Genomic DNA, 14,910 nt, shown 5'->3' on the forward strand with positions numbered 1-14,910 from the left:
CCCCCCCCCCCAGCCTCCTGGGGCCTGCAGCCTCCCACGCTCTGTGCTCTGCTGCGGGAGGAACGTCCGGAGCACTGACCTGTGTTATCGGGCCCTGCCGGCCTGGGCAGGGGTGTCTGGCAATTCTGCCTCAGTTCTCATGCGAGAAATGATAAATATTTACAGTTCGAGCTCCTGGACCCAGCACCACGGCTCTGGTTCCAGGCTCTGGGGGACAGGGGTGGTTACCAAGCCTCCTCCCTCCTGCTCTCCCACCGGCCTCTCCCCTTCCTCGCCCAGAGGCTCCTCTTGGACCCTCAGCTCCTCCCGGGACTTCGTGTCTGCCGTCAGCCTTGCCGGACTCGGGGTCTTGGTCCTGAGAGGTGAGAACGCAGGAGGGCAGGTAGAGGCTGATTTTACCTGTTTGGAGACCTGGGCTTCCTGGGGCCTCCTTCTCGCCCCAGATTGAGCCCCCGGAAGGCGGTGGATGTTACATGGTCCGGCTTCAAGGGGTGTGGTCCGTCCCTGTCGTGGGGGGCCTGGTGTCGTCGAGGAGGGGGCAAGGAGAGCTCCGGCTTGGGGTGCATATACGATAGCAGATATGCTTTTCTCCAGCTCAGAACCCCCTGGGGCTCCCACCTCAGTCAGAGTGAAAGCCCAAGTCGTCTTGAGGCCTGCGAGGCCCTGCACACTTCCTCTGCTCTCCCCCTCGCTTGCTCTGTTCCAGTCTGACCCGGCCTCCCTGCTACTCCTTGGGCACATCAAAGCCTCTAGCTCAGGGCCCTTACACTTGCTATTCCCTGTGCCTGGAATGCTCTTACCCTTCTCCCTCCCTTCAGGTTTTTGCTCAAGTGTCATCTTAGTGAGTTCTGACCCCTCTGTTTAAAATGGCCCCTCAGCGCCTGGGGGGCTCAGTCGGTTGAGTGTCCGACTTCGGCTCAGGTCATGATCTCGCGGTTCGTGGGTTCGAGCCCCGCGTCAGGCTCTGTGCTGACAGCTAGCTCAGAGCCTGGAGCCTGTTTCAGATTCTGTGTCTCTCTCTGACCCTCCCCTGTTCACGCTGTCTCTCTCTCAGAAATAAATAAAACATTTTTAAAAATTAATAAAATGGCCCCTCTGGGCACCTGGGTGGCTTAGTCAATTGAGCTTCCACCTCTTGATTTCGGCTCAGGTCACGATCTCACAGTTCATGGGATTGAGCCCCTCGTCGGGCTCTGCACGGACACCGCGGGACCTGCCTGGAATCCTCTCTCTCTCTCTCTCTCTGCACCTCCCCTGCCAGTGCGCATGTGCTCTCTCTCAAAATAAATAAAAATCTTTAAAAAAAATGGCCTCTCATCCCAGGATCCCCTACCTCCATCCCCACTTGAATGTTCTTCTAAAAACTTATCACCCTCTGACCTACCCTCCCATCTGTTTTCCCAGCCAGGATGTCAGCTTCCTGAGGACAGGGATTTTATCTGTGTTGGTCATGGCCTGTGTCCCCCCCCACCCCCACCCCGGGGGGCCTAGAACAGCTCTTGGCACACAACAGGCACTAAAGGAGTGTTTGCTGAATGTGTGAACAAGGTGATATGCGTGGCAGTGAAGACCTGGCGGCACGTGACTGTGTGGCATCAGTAACGGTGGAACCTGGGATGGGGGGAAGGGGGGTGGTGCATGGACACGGCAGACATGTCCTGAGCACTGGCAAGTGCATGCGAGAGGCACTTATGTCCTCACCTGAGAGGCTGCGAGTGGGTGAACCCCAAGAAAGAAGCCAATGGGCGTCAGGGAGGTGGCCACAGTCTGTGGCCTCCAATACTCAGGGGAGCTCACGTGTGTGAGCCGGGGAGCACGCGGGAGGGCACAACAGAGCTGGGGCATGTGAGCGTGGGGCACCAGGCACGGAACAAAACACAGGCTTGGCCTCTGGGAGCTGATGTTTTGGTGGAGGAATTCAGATCGTAAACAATGGCGAACAAGCGAGGCGATTCCAGACAGTGACACATGCTAAAATGACAAACTGGGACTGTGCTGGGGAGTGCCCAGGAGGAGCAGCGCTAAATGGGGGTTGTCAGGGAGGGCTTCTGAGGAGGGGACATCTGAGCTAAGACCTGAATAAGGAGAGAGAGGGAGCCATGTTAAAATTCCGAGAAGAATGTTCCAGACTGAGGAAAGGGCAAGTGCAAAGGCCCGGAGGCAGGGACTGTGCCCAGTGTGTTTGAGGAGCTGCAAGGAGGCCAGTGTGCCTGGAACACAGTGAGTGAGGGGTGAGTGGGAGGGAGAGGAGGGCAGGGAGGGGACGGGAAGAGGGTGCAGGGCCTTGTGGGGACACAGGAGGACTTAGACTTTTGCTCCGGTTGAGCTGGGAGCCACAAAGAGTTCTCTAGGAAAAGGAGAGACATGACCTGATTCTTTGGCAGCTGTGGGAGGCTGATGACGGACAGCTGGAGACCTGGGGGGCAGCTGCTGTAATGAAGTCCAGATGGTGTCTCGAGCTGGGGGGTGAGGATGGGGGAACGCGGAGGAATTCAGGGTCTAAACAGAAGAGCTGACAGGCCTGGCTGATAAGTTGGATCTGTTGTGAAGAGGAGACAGGGAGGACTCCGGGGTTTTGGGAGATGGGGTGTCTGCTACTAGACTCAGCTAGTGGGACTTTATCTCTCCCCCCACCTCACCCCCTTTCACCGTTCTGCTTCCGCTCCAGCCTCCCTCTGCTCCAGCCTCCCAGTAAGTTCCTTTAATACATCAGGCACAGTCTAGCCTCAGGGCTTTTGCATTTGCTGTTCCCCCTGCCAGGGATGCTGTTCTTCCCCAGATATCCTCATTACTTCCTCCCTTACCTCCTCCAGGAAGTCTTCCCTCCTTTCAAATTGCCAGGGCCCAGATCCCCCACATGTCTCTGCTGTTTTACTGTTACCTTAACACGGGCCAGTACGCTCTAGCAATCCCTGTAGCTTCTTTATTTTGTTTCTTGCCCATCTGGGCAGGAAGTTTGTGTTTTGTTCCATACCGTAGTCCCTACAGCCGAGGCTGGCGCACAGCAAGCACTCAATGAATGAATGCCTGACATGCTGTCCCGCAGGGCGCCTGGGACGCAGTGGAGAGGCCACTGGGTGGAGAGGGTGGGATCCCACTGGGGCTTCTCTGCCTGGGAGGGAGGGGGGTGTAGGTGGGAGGGGCTGGGGGGGAGGNCGGGGCCGGGACCGGGGGCGGAGCCCGCTGCCTTGCTGGCGCTGCTTGGGGAGCGCGTGCTCAACGTGTCAGCCGAGGCGCAGCGCGCCGCCGCCCGCTTTCACCAGCTGGATGTCAAGTTCCGGGAGCTGGCACAGCTGGTCACCCAGCAGAGTGGCCTCATCGCCCGCCTGGAGCGCCTGTGCCCGGGGGGCACGGGTGGGCAGCAGCAGGTAACCTTTAAGATTGCCAGGAATCGTAGTCACTTCCTGTGTGCATCAGCTGTAAGATGGGGCTCTTGCAACCTCACGCATGGTCTCTGAAACGCAGTTTTGAAATCCGAAAAGCTCCAAATACCAGATTCCTATTTCTCCTTCCACAGCTCATCTGGCTCAGAATGCGACCGGTGGCTGCTTAAAATCTCTACTTATCCACTCAGTATAAATATTCATAGTGCCTGTAATCAAGCATATTATTATGTAAAGACCAAGAACCCATGTTATTGGGGGTGTTATGTGATATAAATATAGACTTTGTGTTACTGTTCTAACTTCTGTTATATTATTTTTAATTCTGGAGCATGGCTGGCCCTAATTTTGAATAAGAGTGCTGCTCCGTTACAACCCATTCCTTAGAGGGCTGTTGGGAGGATTCAGTAAACTAATACTCGTTGTTGGAGGTACTTGTATCATCGCTGCTTTACAGAAAAGGAGAGTCAGAGTCAGATAAATTAAGCTGTGAACATCAGAGCAGGAATTTAAGCCCAGCGCTGCTCCTGACAGCTAGAGTCAGGCTTTGGGAAGTATCCATTCTAGGGCTGGGACATGCCCCTGCCTGATCCACCCATCCGGGTGTTGGGAGATTTAGGGGCCCAGGGTCTTTTCAACGGAAGGCTGGTGCGATCACATCTGAGTCTCTTGGTCACCCCAGGTCCTGCCCCCACCCCTGGTGCCTGTGGTTCCTGTCAGTCTGGTGGGTGGCATTAATGACACCAGCAGGAGGCTAGACCCAGCTCCGGAGCCCCAGAGAGACCAGACCCTGAGACAGCAACGGCCCTTGGATTCTCCCGTGCCCGCAGGGCACCCTGCTGTCCCCACCAAGCCAACAGGTAAGATGAAGGCAAGAATGTTGGGGATGTGAGAGGCTAGGGAATTCCCAGTGCAGTGTGAAGAGAAGGAAATAGGAGCCAGGATTTTAATGGCTGATTTCTTTCATGGTAAGGGAACTGGAAGAAATGATGCTTTTATTCTGCTGATGCAACAAGGAGCCATGGCTCTCCTGATAAAGACCAAAATCTTTACTATGGTATGAAAATAGGAAAGGAAGGGCTTTTCTTTTGGTGAGAAGGCAGGGAACTTAGGACTGCTTATTGGTAAGAATTTAAGCTAGCTCACAGCGTCCTGTTCAGGACTTCTAGTCTGGTGAGGTTTTAGAACCAGGATTTCAGTACTCCAGGCACCACATTTGCTAAGTGAGAAAAGAACGAACCAGAGTCTTAACTCAGGTAAGGAAATGGGTATTGGGGCCCTTATTTGGGTCAGGGAATGGGAGAGGCAGGACTGTTATTCTGGTGAGGGGATGAGATGAGAATGCAGATCCGTCTATCAAGAAGGGGTTGGTCGGTCCAGGCTGTGACTTCCCCACGTCTCTGTACCCACAGGCCCATGGCAGGATTGCGCAGAGGCCCACCGGTCAGGCCACAGGCAGAGCGGTGTGTATGAGCTGCGACTGGGCCGGCATGTGGTATCAGCGTGGTGCGAGCAGCAGCTGGAGGGCGGAGGCTGGACTGTGATCCAAAGGCGGCAAGACGGCTCCGTCAACTTCTTCACCACCTGGCAGCACTACAAGGTGGGCGTGGGTGGGCAAGGGCGGGGCTGTGTTGGGGAGGGGACTGCTTCCGACCTCCTGACTTTCCTGTCCGGCCAGGTGGGCTTCGGGCAGCCTGATGGAGAATACTGGCTGGGCCTGGAACCTGTGCATCAGCTGACCAGCCGTGGGGACCACGAGTTATTGGTGCTCCTGGAGGACTGGGGAGGGCGTGGTGCACGTGCCCACTATGATGGCTTCTCCCTGGAGCCTGAGAGCGACCACTATCGCCTACGGCTGGGCCAGTACCATGGAGATGCTGGAGACTCTCTTTCCTGGCACAACGACAAGCCTTTCAGCACCGTGGATAGGGATCGAGACTCCTATTCTGGTAAGCAGAGCTCTTATTCTGGTGGGCGGTGGGGGACAGGGGAGGCGGTACTCCCACGGAGGGAATGCAAAGAATGCAGAGTGGAGTGAGACCTCCCTCTGCTAAGGACCAGGGTAAGCAAGAGAACAGAAGAGAGGACTTTTATTCTGGTGAGGGGATAGAGAGCCTAGATTCCTTCTTTGATGAGGCAGTTGCTTCCCCCTCTTCTGGTGAAAGGCAAGGAGAGCTAGGAGGCTTATTCTAGAAAAGAAGTAGGGAAGATTTTTCTCCCCCCGATAAAGGTAGAGCTTCTAGTTTTCAGAAAGGGTGGAAACAGTGTAACTTGTACTTTGGTAGAGAGACAGGGAAGGAATTAAAGTTATTATTCTAGAAAAGAAAGCAGGAGACAGGGCTCTTAATCTAATGAGGAGAGAGGATCAGGGTTGTGTTTAGTAAGAGTGGGAAGGGCCAGGGGATGCTTGGCAAAAGCCCTGCGCTAGTGAGATGCTAGTAGAGACTTTTATTCTGGTAAGAGGACATGGATTTTCTCTCTCCTCAGGTAACTGTGCCCTGTACCAGCGGGGAGGCTGGTGGTACCATGCCTGTGCCCACTCCAACCTCAATGGCGTGTGGCACCGTGGTGGCCATTACCGCAGCCGCTACCAAGATGGTGTCTACTGGGCCGAGTTTCGTGGTGGGGCTTACTCTCTCAAGAAGGCCGCCATGCTGATCCGGCCCCTGAGGCTGTGACCGTCTGTCCCCCGGGCCTCAGGGGATGTTTGTCAGCAGGAGCGCAAGTTGTCCTGGCCACACCTGCTTTGTGACTTAGCGTGGGCCACGTCCCCCCCACTTTCCTGCTGTGAATCTGCTCCCCAGGGCCCTGACCGGGGGACCCAGGAATCCCCCTGCCAATGTCGCAGACCCACATGGCTCCCCAAGGGCATTTAGATCTCAGTTTGAGCTCATATTTTATAACAACACAAAACATCCACAGACCATGTCCAGTTTGCATCTGCACCTGTCCGGGGTCACTCCCCGTGCCCACCCTCGCCCTCCTCCTCCTCTTCCTCCTCCTCCTCCACCTTCAGGTCCTCCAGGATGAGGTTGTCCAGGTCTTCCTGGAGGCCCCCCTGGCTCAGGCAGGTGGCCACAGTGGAGCCACTGCTGATGTGGGGGTTGCTGGGGTGCAAGACTTTAGGCAGGTGGTTCTGCTTCCGGCTCTTGGGGTGTGCGCAGGAAGTCCCAGGCACGTGGGGCTCTGGGGAGGAAGAGGCCCTGAGGTTATGGAGCTGGAGGCCCATGGAAGACTCTAGGGGCAAAGGCGCTCCAGCCATGGGGGCTCGGGAGGGGAGGGGCTGAGGCTACCGGCTGCGGGGCCAGAGCTACAGGAAGTTCAGAGATGAAAGTCGCAGGGGCTGAAGCCACAAGAGACCCAGGGACCTGGGCATCACCTGAGACTACAGGAGACAGAACAGGGGCCGAGAACACAGAGACCAGGGCAGAGGCCATGAGGGAAACCACTGAGCCTCATGGGAGATGGGTATTAGAAGGGGCGGGGTCTGGTGTTGGAGGCTGATGGGGGGGGGATGTGAGCGGAAGATGTGAAAGGAGGGGCTGAGGCCATGGGATAAGCTAAGTGGCTTTGGGGACTCGGGCCTTAGGAGGCACGTGGAAGAAGCAGGCAGACGCCTTGGTACTTAAAGCCCCAGAGGAGGATGTCCCTGGAGTCAAGGTCAGGGAGTCCGCCCAGAGCCAGGGGAGCTCCCCGGGGGCGTGCCAGGCCCTCACCTCGCCGGTTGTAGCAGTCGGCGGCCGAGCAGGAGTGGGTGTGGGTGCTGCGGCGGTCCACATCCCGGTCCCAGCGCGGAGGGAGGATCCGTGTTGGATACACAGGGAAGCCGCATCCGTAGCAGGGGGACGAGGACCCCATCTGTGCCCAGCCCCTGGGGGCGGGCAGGGCCGTGAGGGTCCAGAGGTGAGGCCCGGGCCAGCGTGGGACCAGGGCAGGGCAGGGCAGGGCTGGGGAGGGCGGGGCAGGCAGGAAGGGGGTGGGGGTCAGCGCCCTCACCGGAAGTTGTGCCGACACTTCGGGCAATGGAACTCAGCCACGCCCCACATCTTGTCACACGGCACCGGCTCATAGCGCTTTCGGCATTTCCTGCACCGCGACACCTGGGTGTGCAGAGTTGGGGGGGGCAGGCTTGCGGTCAGAGGTGAGCCCCAGGGGCGTGACACTGGCCACAGCGGGAAATCGGAAAAGAGTACAAATGCGGGCTTCTCCTCCACCTCCCTGCGCGACCTGGTTGCCGAGCATTTACCATAAGCGCACCGCTGATCGGGGGGGTTCAGAAGCCAGACTTGGGGCTGTGGTTTCGAGGTCAGGTTTGATTTCTGTGGCAGGTGTTAAACTGCGGCGTCACGGGACAGGCTCTGGGGTGGGGGAGGGGCTCAGAAGTGCAACTCAGGGGTGGGGGGTGGGGTCTGGGATGGAGGCGGAGCTCCGAGACTGCGGGCCTGGGTTGATATTCTTGGGTCAGAGGGTCAGAGTCTGAGGATGGGGAGAGGGTCCTCACCTCCTTCCGCTGGGGCACGCGCCGCCACCACACGTGGTCGCAGGAAGAGCAGGCAAACTGCCGGTCCACGGCAGGAATGAGGTCCTCCTGCGCCCGCTGGAACATGCGGAGGTTGGCTTGTGTTAGTGGTAGCAGGGAGGTCGCCACCGCCTGCGGGTCGGGGACAAGGGGTGGTCACGCCTCTCGCACTAACATAAACACAGGTCAGCCCTCTCCCCTCTCCAGACATGTCCCCTCTCCCGCCCCTGTAACGCCTCTCCCTGTTGTCCACGGATGTCCCCCACTATCCCCCAGAGATGTCCTCCTCCCTGTAAGCCCCCCCTCTCCCCCCCGGTCCCATACCCTGGACTCACCTGGATGTCCTGGTCCTGCTTCATGTCTTCTGGGGGGTCCTGGGTGGAGACATCAGGGGCAGAAACTGGGGATGCAGCTCAGACCTCTTTTTATCATTATTTGTTGGGGGCAGGGCTCCTGGATCGGGAGGCAGGGTCCTGGCCCCACACAAGTAGGGTGTCAACTCAGGAGGTGCTGACCACCCAGTGTCCACTTGTAGAAGGTCAGGCGCATGACCTCAGTTATCCTTATAGTAGCCTTGTNCAGGTGAGGAAACTGAGGCTCTGAGCTGGGAGAGGGCTTGCCCGAGATCACCCTGAGTGAGCATGGCGGCGGAACAAGCCTGGACCCCGCGCTCCCTTCTGCTGCTAAACGCCACACGCTTGCTGGCACTGTGATGGGTCACCTCTTTGAGTCCCTGCTGCTGTAGGCTGAGTGCTTGGGCTCTGGATCCAGAGAGATGCAGGTTCCAGCCCTGACTCCATCACTTCCATCTGTGGGAGTGTGGCCCCCCCCATCCCTAGTGAGGGGCATCTCGGAGCCCAGCTCTGATGCTAGGTGGCCAGGGTTTTAATCCCAGTTGCTGCCTGCCTGATCTGTGACCCTGGCAAGTGACCTAGTCGCTCTGTGTCTCAGTTTCCTCATCTGTAAAATGGACATGATAAATAATAGGACCCATCTCAAGGGATCAGTACAGCGATGAAATTCAAGACCACATGTGGAAGTCCTATGCAGTGCTCTTTCCTATTTTTTTTTCATTTAAGAAATTTAAATTTTAAATTTTTAAGTAGGCTCCATACCCAATGTGGGGCTTGAACTCATGACCCTGAGATCAAGAGTCACGGGCTCCAGTNAACATACCCTTTACATGTGTAACTGTAAAGAATATAATATGTACTATGTTAACACTCCTTAGCAACTATAGGAGGTGGAATTCACAGTGCCACCAAAGTCATTTAAGGGGTAAAGTGACCGTGTCCCACCTGTGCCTCAAAGCCTTTCACTGATTCATTCATTCATCACATCGGGTCCCCAGCCCCTCTCTCCTTCCCTATCTTCTGTTTATCCTAGCCCGAATGTGTGTTCCTTTGCTTACTCTATTTCCTCTTCCAGGAAGCCGTTCCTGATCTCCAGGGGTCTTCTATAATGACATTAATCCCGATTCATTTCACCGCCTAGTTTCATGTCTCTCTCCCCTACTTAATATCATCATGTAGTGAGTGCCTACAGTTTGCAGTCTCCCTGGTCTAACACATTACTGAAAGGTGAATGAGTCAATGTGGATCATGAGTTGGGGACTGGTGGTCCACAGAAGGGGCTCATCATGGATAGGCCAGGTCCCTTCTGTCCCCCCTCCCCAGTTTTTCCATCCTTTGAGGGGGAGGGGAGCAGTTTACCTGGGCATCCAAGTCATTACTCAGTTCCTGTCCATCTCTCTGCTTTACCCCTGGTGGGGAGAGTAAGTGTAAGTGAAGCGTCCTTGAAGGATCTTGTGGGAGTTTCAGGGTCCCCAGAGCCCCAGTACAGACCCTCCCCAGGAGATGATCTCAGCACCTCTTCCTACCCTTAACACAGACCACACGTCTTCTGCGTGCTCCCCACTCCCAACCCCTACCAGGACCGGGACCCCGGCCTGCTCACCGTACACGATGGATCGCCCCACTCCTGTGTGGTCGCTGCCAAATTTCCTCATCAGAGTCCCCGCCTTCTTGGAGGATACCTTCCCATGAAACTTCTCCTGGAGGCGCCGGACGCTTTTCTCCAGCTGGGGTGGGCACAGGGGGGTTCCGATCGGGTAAGGAGAGGAGCGATCGCCCCTCCCCCATCTCTAGGCATCCTTCTCCCAGCCTGAACTTGACCCTTGGTTTTGGCCTCCCCCCATCCCCCCTTCCCCGCCATCCCTCTACGGCATTTCCTGGAAAAAGCCAAAGTCCCCACAGGGCTTTGGGGGAGGGAGCGGGCTGGGGCGAGCGTCCCAGGTGAAGGGAGAAGGCCGGCCAGGTAACCTCTGGCTCCTGACCCTTGACCCTGCAGCCTCCGCTTTCCCTCGAGGAGGCCGCATTTCACTCTAGGGGATGTGGCGGTCATTCTCCTTTCCGAGGGGAGCCAATGCCTGCCAGGGCGAAGATCCAGGCTTCGGATGGAGTCCCCAGAAATTGCGAAGCCCCCTCCGCGCCCCCGGCCCCTCCCCAGAGTCTCCTGCCTGCCCCCGGCCCAGCCGTAGCCATCTCCTACCTCCACACCTTCTTGAGACATGGTGGCGGCGGCGCAGGTTCCCGCGAGGGTCCGCACTGCGCGCTCGGAGCCCCCTACCCGGGCGCGCCCGTCGGTCCAGCAGCCGCGCAGGGCAGGGGGCGGGGCCTCCGGATGGCCCCGCCCTTCCTTCTCGGCCCCCTCTTTCGCTTTCGATTACGGGGGCTGTCGGGGTGGACGGGGCGCTCTGGCTCCGCCCTGGCTCCGCCTCTGCTCTTGCGCCCCAGACCCAGGCGGGCGCCAGGGGTCTGCACCCTGCAGCGGAGCGCGCGGACCTCGGGCGGTGGAGGCGGCGCGGCCTCTGCAGTCGGTCACATGTCCCCACGCTGCGCGGGGTCCGCGTCTTCACGTCCTCGTGGGGGCGGGGCCGCATCGGAAGGCCGCCTTGGATCTCCGTGTCCCCCCTCAGTTCGCGCTCCCCTACTTGATCACCCTCTCCACTCCTCCCTCAGGAATCAGGAGCTCATTAGGACCTGAGTCCCCAAATAGCTCTGAGTCTCTTAATGGGGCTACGTCCCCTTTCTGAACCTCAGTTTACTCCTCTGTAAAATGGGTTGATACCGTGGCTACATCCTGGGTGTATGTGTTTGTCAGGATTGAAGACCCCAGGTAGAGCGCTTAGTAGCACCTGGCATGGGGTAGGCAAACTAGTCATCGGGCCGCCTACTATGTGCCGGTGCCAAAGAAGCAGCAGGTAGCTGGGTGTCGGGGGAAGAGGCTTCTTAAAAATACAGGTTACTGGTCCTTAGCAGTCCGGCAGCAGCCGACTGTTTAGGGGTTCCCAGGAATCTGCATTGTAAATCGGAAGGTTGAGAATCCTCTTGGCCAGAACTTTTTTTTTTTTTTTTTAAGTAGGCTTCACACCCAAGGTGGAGCTTGGACTCTCCACCCTGAGATCAAGAATCGCATGCTCCAGCAACTGAGCCAGCCAGGGGCCCCTATTATATAAAGATATTCTTTAACAAACAAACAAACAAACAAGAATGGAGATTAAAAAGTATAGGTGTTCTAACGTCTTCTACTTGAACTCCAAAGCTTTGATTGTGGGTCCGTGCACCCCACCCGGAGACTATTAGTGAATATAAGCAGTTCATGGTTCTTTGCGACTGAATGTGGAATTTCAGGCAGGGCCAGGGTGAGGGGGGCGGCTGTAGGCTGCACAGAGGACCTGGGATTTTATCCTGAGGGAAGTGGGGAGGCATGGAGGGGCTCCCTTGTTATAGATATATACAGTTTATACATATTATATATCAGATATTATTACTACTTACCCAGTGGAGAGGAAGGTCACAGCCAAGGTTGGTGAAAGCAGGCAGGAAGCAGGTAGGAGACTGATCCAGTTCCAACATGAAGATCTGTTAGATTCTCCTTATGGCCATGATATGGAGCTCTTACTCTACACCAGGCACTGGTCCAGGCACTGAGGATCGAACAAAGGAGATCCCTGCACTCTTAGAGCTGGCGTTCCAGTGGAGGAGACAGACAAAAAGGACATATATAATAGGACGGGAGACAGTAGGTGCTACAGTGAAAAATGAACTGGGGTAAGAGTATGGGTAAAGGGGGGTCAGGAAAGGGGGTAGCAAGTGACATCTGAGGGGAGATGGTGAAGGGAGGTGGGTGAAGAGAACTGTAGGCAGAATAAACAGCCAGTGCAAGGGTCCTGAGGTAGGAGCATGGGGCTGCAGTCACCTGAATGTTTGACTGGGGCTGGGGGGTCTGCTTCCAAGATGGCTCATTCAACACGGCTGGTTGGTCGGTGCTTGTTGGCGTGGTGCCTCCATTCCTCCCTACGTGGGCCACTTGAATATGCCCGGACTTGGCAGCTGGCCTCCCCAGGGCAAGTAATCCAACAAGAGAAGAAAAGCCAGGTGTATCTTTTATGACCTAGTGTTGGAAGTCACACGGCATCGCTTCCACTGCTACCCTCTGTGTATTACGATCGAGTCACTAGATCCAGTTCATCTTCAGGGAGGGGGAATCAAGACCCTATCTTCTGCCCATCCCACCCTTCCATCTCTCCCTGGAGCGCCTCACTGGCTGCACCGGAAGGCAAGGAGAACAAGGAAGCCAGCCACCCTGTCAGTCTCTCAGGACACAGAGTATTAGGCAGTTGGTCCGGAAGGACAAACAGCCCATGTAACCAGATCATTCGTAGAATTTGGGCATTTGTAGATGGACAGAAAAACAAACATTTCCAGCGATCACATGGGGGCGCTGCCTACCCACCAACAGCTCCCTGGGCTTTGTGACCATCTTGGCCCGGCCGAGTGTGGCTTTTTTGTACAGTGGTAGGAACATTACTGCATTTCTTTTTTTTTTTTAATTTTTTTTTATGTTTTATTTATTTCTAGGAGAGAGAGAGACAGCGTGAGCAGGGGAGGGTCAGAGAGAGAGGGAGTCACAGACCGAAAGAGGCTCCAGGCTCTGAGCTGGCAGTCAGCACAGAGCCCGACGCGGGGCTCGAACCCACGAACCGCGAGATCATGACCTAAGCGAAAGTCGGACGCTTAACCGACTAAGCCACCCAGGCGCCCCGGAACATTACTGCATTTCATCCTTTGTCTTCATAAAAAGCTGTGGGAAGGGAGAAGATGCACGTGCTGTTAACAGGGATAAGAAGTGTAGCCTCTGACATGTTGGTATAATTGAGTCCAAGACTGAGCCATTACTGGGGCACCCGGGTGGCTCAGTGGGTTAAGTGTCCAACTTTGGCTCAGGTCATGATCTCACGGTTGGTGGGGTTGACCCCCACGTAGGGCTCTGTGCTTTGGATCCTCAGTCTCCCTCTCTCTCTGTCTCTCCTGTCTCTCAAAAATAAATAATAATAAAAAGAAGGACCCAGCCCTTACTGACCCATCCAGTCATTAATTTGACAGACATGCATCAGGTGCCTCCAATGGGGGCAGGCATGGTGCTGGGCACCCTTCCTGCCCTTCCAGAACTTATGGTCATAAAAATAAAGAGAAACATGAAATAGTTAATATCACAAGTAATNAAGGGTCCCTGAGAAAGGGGAACAGCATGGGAACCTGACCTGCGCAGAGTGATCAGGGAGGGCTTTCTGGAGGAGGTACCTCTTGAGCTGAAGTCCTAACACTTTGAAACACTGCACCAAGTGTTTGAAACCATGTATTTCATATGCTCCTCACAGTAACCCCATGAAGGGGGTGGTGTTATTACCAATGGGGAAACAGATTCAAGAACTTGAGGTCTCTCTGAAGGGTGAATAAGAGTTACCTAGTTGAAGAGATGGAGCATGTGCGTATGAGGTGGGAAGAGGTTTGATCCATTACAGGAAGCTAAAGGCCAGTATGGCTAAGGGCTTAGTGAGCCCGAGGCGAGTGGAGGGAAGGGAAGCTCTTGGCTTTCAGCAGGACCCTTCGAGGCGTAGGTAGGGTGACCAGTGCAGTTGTGGAGAAAATGGACAGGACTGATGCATGTGTGTGCTTTTCTTATCTTTCCTGTTCTTCCCCTGTGTCCATCTGTAGTGTTTCTTAAATTCCACATAGGAGTAAAATCACAGGATGTCTGTGTTTCTCTGACTGACTTATTTCACAAAGCATGATGCTCTCCAGTCCCACCCACGACGTTGGGAGCATGTATGTGCTTTTCATAATCTAGTCCATTTCTCCTCAGTTTAACCAAATGAAGAACTTGGACAACGCCTAGAGGTGGGGGAACAGGAATTCTCCACACTGTTAGTTAGGGCATCTTGGGAGAACCTATTAAAGCATTATGTATTTTGCTTTTCTACAGTTTATTTGTTTGAGAGAGAGAGCATGAGCGGGGGAGGGACAGAGAAAGAGAGAGAAGGAGAGAGAGAGAGAGAGAGCGAACCCCAAGCAGGCTCCACACTGACAGTGTGGAACTCACATGGGGCTCAAACTCATGAACACGTGAGATCATGACCTGAGCCAAAATCAAGGGTTGAACGCTTAACAGACAGAGGTGCCCCAATTTTTATGCACACTGTTTTTTAAATTATTATTTTATTATTTTTTTAATGTTTATTTACTTTGGAGAGAGAGAGAGAGAGAGAGAGTGCAAGCAAGGGAGGGGCAGAGAGAGAGGGAGACACAGAATCCGAAGGAGGCTCCAGACTCTGAGCTGTCAGCACAGAGCCTGACACTTGGCTGGGACCCACAAACCGTGAGATCATGACCTGAGCCAAAGTCAGAAGCTCAACNAGCGAACCCCAAGCAGGCTCCACACTGACAGTGTGGAACTCACATGGGGCTCAAACTCATGAACACGTGAGATCATGACCTGAGCCAAAATCAAGGGTTGAACGCTTAACAGACAGAGGTGCCCCAATTTTTATGCACACTGTTTTTTAAATTATTATTTTATTATTTTTTTAATGTTTATTTACTTTGGAGAGAGAGAGAGAGAGTGCAAGCAAGGGAGGGGCAGAGAGAGAGGGAGACACAGAATCCG

At 55.3% G+C, this 14,910-nt stretch overlaps 2 protein-coding genes across 3 annotated transcripts in view; one reads left to right on the forward strand and one right to left on the reverse strand.

The window, feature by feature from the left end:
- ANGPTL6 (angiopoietin like 6) overlaps positions 1–6,304 on the forward strand; it is a 14,699-nt gene extending 8,395 nt beyond the window's left edge. Inside the window, exons 2-8 of the mRNA XM_077767979.1 lie at positions 280–362; positions 2,814–2,895; positions 3,134–3,368; positions 4,066–4,243; positions 4,796–4,983; positions 5,062–5,332; positions 5,871–6,304. Coding sequence (XP_077624105.1) covers positions 280–362; positions 2,814–2,895; positions 3,134–3,368; positions 4,066–4,243; positions 4,796–4,983; positions 5,062–5,332; positions 5,871–6,061 — 1,228 coding nt within the window. The 3' untranslated portion in view covers positions 6,062–6,304. The remainder of the gene's footprint in view (positions 1–279; positions 363–2,813; positions 2,896–3,133; positions 3,369–4,065; positions 4,244–4,795; positions 4,984–5,061; positions 5,333–5,870) is intronic.
- On the reverse strand, positions 6,263–10,763 carry SHFL (shiftless antiviral inhibitor of ribosomal frameshifting). 2 transcript variants are annotated; one of them, XM_077767944.1, is made up of 8 exons: positions 10,453–10,763; positions 9,859–9,982; positions 9,615–9,664; positions 8,238–8,276; positions 7,885–7,980; positions 7,380–7,483; positions 7,100–7,254; positions 6,263–6,569 (listed from the first exon to the last, which is right to left on the reverse strand). In XM_077767944.1, the coding sequence occupies exons 1-8, from the start codon at positions 10,471–10,473 to the stop codon at positions 6,340–6,342; spliced, it is 819 nt and encodes a 272-aa protein (XP_077624070.1). In that variant the 5' UTR covers positions 10,474–10,763; the 3' UTR covers positions 6,263–6,339. The 2 variants fall into 2 exon arrangements, with proteins under 2 accessions (XP_077624070.1, XP_077624069.1); XM_077767943.1 differs by having other exon boundaries at positions 7,885–8,034.
- Between the last annotated feature and the right edge of the window lie 4,147 nt (positions 10,764–14,910).

Source organism: Crocuta crocuta, unplaced genomic scaffold (genome assembly GCF_008692635.1).
Source record: "Crocuta crocuta isolate KB4526 unplaced genomic scaffold, BGI_CrCroc_1.0 scaffold115, whole genome shotgun sequence".
NCBI classification, from domain to species: Eukaryota; Metazoa; Chordata; class Mammalia; order Carnivora; family Hyaenidae; genus Crocuta; species Crocuta crocuta.

What these genes read in the sequence shown, in the direction of transcription:
- SHFL (XM_077767943.1), bottom strand. Translation starts at nt 10,473, where the DNA reads ATGTCTCAAGAAGGTGTGGAG. An exon ending in GGGGCGATCCATCGTGTACG is followed by an intron (nt 9,665 to 9,858) that starts GTGAGCAGGCCG and finishes TCTCCCCACCAG; the next exon opens with GGGTAAAGCAGAGAGATGGA. An exon ending in GCGTGCCCCAGCGGAAGGAG is followed by an intron (nt 7,484 to 7,884) that starts GTGAGGACCCTC and finishes CTGCACACCCAG; the next exon opens with GTGTCGCGGTGCAGGAAATG.